Source organism: Arachis hypogaea, chromosome 14 (assembly GCF_003086295.3).
Source record: "Arachis hypogaea cultivar Tifrunner chromosome 14, arahy.Tifrunner.gnm2.J5K5, whole genome shotgun sequence".
Lineage (NCBI taxonomy): Eukaryota > Viridiplantae > Streptophyta > Magnoliopsida > Fabales > Fabaceae > Arachis > Arachis hypogaea.
In genome coordinates this window covers 116,674,750-116,678,997 of record NC_092049.1, presented here as the reverse complement: position 1 = coordinate 116,678,997, position 4,248 = coordinate 116,674,750, and the positions used below count along the sequence as shown (strand labels likewise).

General features: G+C 41.6%; 1 protein-coding gene across 1 annotated transcript; it reads left to right on the top strand.

Moving 5' to 3' along the window:
- Positions 1 to 1,659: 1,659 nt before the first annotated feature.
- On the top strand, positions 1,660 to 2,817 carry LOC112742982 (uncharacterized). The gene has a single exon (XM_025792219.1). It carries the CDS (start codon positions 1,660 to 1,662, stop codon positions 2,815 to 2,817), a length of 1,158 nt encoding a protein of 385 aa, XP_025648004.1.
- The last annotated feature ends 1,431 nt before the right edge of the window (positions 2,818 to 4,248 follow it).

Below are 4,248 nucleotides of genomic sequence, written 5' to 3'. Positions count from 1 at the left end.
TTAGGCAAGCTTGGAGACGGTTGGCCTTTGGAGGTGGTGAAAGGGTTTTTACCAATTCACCAACCATATCCGAAGGTTGATTCCGAATCGTCATTTGAAGAAGGCACTGTTTACTCTTCCATCGATACTACAAATAGCTCTTCCATTGATCTAGGTACAGACACTATGACCGCTCCAAGGCGAATTACTCTTAAGGAAGCGGGTGCTCCAGATTTTGTTCTTCAACCAGCTCAAGTGCGTCATCCAGAATTGAATGCTAATTTTGAGCTCAAAACCGCTTTGATTAATCTTCTTCCCAAGTACCAAGGACTTCCCGCTCAAGATCCTATTAGACACCTTAGGGACTTCCAAAGTGTGTGCTCTACTACTAGGTGGGAAAGCTCCAATGAGGTCACGGTTTGGTTGTACACTTTTCCTTTCTCTCTTTAAGGAAGAGCCAAGGAGTAGTTCTATACTTTGACCAATGAGGTTGCTTGTGATTGGGATTTGCTTAGAAGGGAGTTCTTAGACAAATTCTTTCCTGTGGAAAGGATAGATAGATTACGGAAAGAAATCTAATGCATTGTCCAAGGTGAATTGGAAACTCTATACGAGTATTGAGAACAGTTCCGAAAGCTTCTTGACTCATGCCCCAACCACATGATTGACACTCTAGTGTTGAATAGCTATTTTTGCCAAGGAATGAAGCCTCAAGACAAGATCATCTTGGATGCTTCAAGCAATGGTTCCTTGACAAAATATAGAACGGCGGAAGAAGCATGGCAATTGATCACCGATTTGGCTGAGTCCACCCTACATGCTAGACAAAGGAACAATCATCCTAGAGCCATAAATGAAGTTTCCTCTAGTGGTGAGACCGCCACCCTTACCAATACCTTGGGCGAGATGACAAGTATTCTAAAGCAACTCCAACTTAATCAACCACAACCCCAACCTCCTCAACAACAACAAAGTCAACAATTGGTCTCCCAAAGAGTGTGAGGAAATTGATCTTGTTACTCCTATTACAGGGATGAATGTCCAAGACTCCAAGTCTCCAAGAAGATAACACCCTAGCGGCTACTAATGCCTATTATAACGGTCCCAACCAAGGGTATCATCAACAAGGAGGCAACTATAATCAAGGGGGCAACTATAATCATGGTTGGCAAGACAATTCCAACTAAGGATGGCGGGACAATTACAACCAAGGAGGTCGGGACAATGGAGGAAATCAAAGGTGGAATAACAACCACCAACAAAACCGGTACCCATAAAACCCCCCTTACTAACAACCAAACCAAGGAAGAAACTACCAAACTTACTAACCGCCTCACCAAAGGCAACCACCTCAACTCACCCAACCATAAACCCATCAAATCACCTATCCTTCCTCTTCCTCCAACCAAGATGAGATACTCTGTTCTATTCTTCAAGGACAAAAAGAGTTTAAAGCTTCACTCAACTCTAGCATCAATGGTCTTACCTCTACCATCCAAGCTCTTCAAGCCCGAATGGATCTACCCTCTACCTCTACCACTCAAGATCCAAGTTCTAGTGCACTACCCTCTCAATCTTTACCCAACCCTAAGGGTGGCATCAATGCCATTACCTTGAGGTCCGAAACTAAATTGCAAGAGAGGAATTCCGAAGCACCTAGCCCAAGGAAAGTCACTCAAGATGGGGATGGGGATTGAGGTAGAAGAAATTGAAGAAGAGGGTAAGGTACATGAGGTAGTTGAAGAAGAAGTCAACCAACAAAGAGATGGAGTTTCTAAGGACGGAGATGTCTTGGAAGAAGTTACTCCTATTCCATTTCCTACATTGACAAGGAAGACCAAGAAGCGTGTAGAGCTTGACCCTAAAATGGTGGAGATGTTCAAAAAGGTTGAGGTAACTATCCCTCTTTTTGATGCTATCCACCAAGTCCTTAAATATGCAAAGTTTCTAAAGAATTTGTGTATGAACAAGGAAAGAATTCATGAGTTAGAAACTATTCCATTGGGGAGCTCTATTTCGGCTTTGATGGGAGTAATACCGGAAAAATGTGGTGATCTGGGCCCTTGCTTAGTCACTTGCACCATAGATGGAGTCCAATTCGTAGATTGCATGTGTGACCTTAGTGCCTGTGTTAGTATTATGCTACTATCTGTGTATCATTTGTTGAAGCTACCACCGTTGAAATGGTCGGCAGCTCGATTTGTATTGGCAGACAAGAGCATAATATCTGTAGTTGGTATTGCGGAGGACGTGCTAGTGAGTATAAAGGGATTGGTTTTTCCCATTGATTTCCACATTCTTGAGATGCCGCCTAGTAAATCCGAAAGAACATCGTCTATCCTGCTTGGGAGGCCATTCTTGAGGACCTCTCGGTTCAAATTAGATGCTTTTTCGGGTATTTATTCTTTTGAGATTGACGAAAGAGTTGTGAGCTTTAGTCTTGATGAAGCCATGAGACACCTTCCGGAGGATCATTCAATTTTCTACTGTGATTTGATTGACAATGTGGTGGCCGAAGTACATAATGCTAGTCTTGATGTGAAGTGTATGATTCAAAGTCCAAGTGTGGGGAGCCCCTATGAATGTGAAGAGAACACCTTACCCACTCCGGTCTTACCCGATGAGCAAATGCTGAGTCATGAACAAAGTGTAGAGTTGAAACCACTTCCTCCCCACCTAAAATATGCCTATCTTATTGAAGATCACAAGCTCCGTAATTGTTGCAAGAGAGCTCACTTTCCAACAAGAGGAGAAGTTGCTTCATATCTTGAGGAGAAACAAAAAGGCTATATGGTGGAGTTTGGCGGACTTAGTGGGCATAAGCCCTCAAGTGTGTGAACACCGAATCTTTCTAGAAGAAGGAGCTAAACCCATTCGACAACCTCAAAGGCATTTGAATCCTACCATTCTAGAGGTTGTAAAGAAGGAGGTGACCCGATTATTGGAGGCAGACATTATCTATCCCATTTCGAATAGTGAGTGGATAAGCCCCGTACAAGTTGTCCCAAAGAAGTCCGGTATTACTACAATCAAGAATGAGAATGGGGAGCTCGTAGCTACAAGAGTACAAAACTCATGGAGGGTGTGTATTGACTACCGGCGTTTGAACATGGCCACTAGGAAGGATCACTTTCCATTGTCGTTCATCGATCAAATGCTTGATCGATTGTCTGGTAAGTCTCATTACTATTTCTTAGATGGCTATTCTGGGTATTTTCAAATCCACATTGCTCCGGAAGATGATGCGTGAGCATCTTTCCTATCTTTTCCTAGTGAATTTGCATCTAATTTGTTGAGTTTAATAAAGAATTAATTATCTTTTAGCCAATATGGATGCTACTTTGAGTCTTTTGCCATTTTGTTTATTTTAGGTAGCATTCGGCTGGATTTGATAGAGTTTCCGCAGCACAAGAATCAAAGGAGATGGCAGCTTGGAGCGACGCGTACGCATGACTGATGCGTACGCGTGATTTAGAGCTTTTCATGGCGACGCGTGCGCGTGACTGACGCGTACGCGTGATTTGAAGATTTGCACAGCCACGCGTACGCGTGACACACGAAAAAGACCATCGACGCGTACGCGTGACTGACGCATACGCGTGACGTGCGCCACGTGCAAAAAACACAGAAAAACGCTGGGGGCGATTTCTGGGCTGTTATGACCCAGTTTCCAGCCCAGAAAACACAGATTAGAAGCTTCAGAATGGACAAAACAAGTGGTCCCCACCCATCAACTAAAGACTTGCTTATTATTTGGATTTAAATTCAAATATTATTTGTAGGAAAAGATATTATTTTAAGTTTTAGATAATAGATTTTAAATTAATTAGGATTTGATATAAAAGGAAAAAGAAACTTCTCTTTTATGGATGAATCCAATTCTATACCAATTTACATTCTGTAATCCTAGTTTCTACTCTGAACCATGAGCAACTAAACCTCCACTATTAAGGTTAGGAGCTCTGTCTATTTGTATGGATTGATTTTATTGCTTTTTCTATTTTAATTCATGTATGGATTTATAATTTAAGAATTGTTTTCACTCTTTATCTTATGAATTTGGGTGGAACGGAAGTATGACCCTCTTTCTATTTGAGTTCTTGTATAACTTGGAAAACCTCTTTACTTGAACAACAGCTTGAAAACATATTCTCCTAAATTTTAATTATCTGGATTTAACGGGATACGTGACATATAATCCTTTTTTTGGGTAATCAGAGTTTTTGTGGCATATAAACTGGAATTTGATCATCACCCTCTAATTGGAAT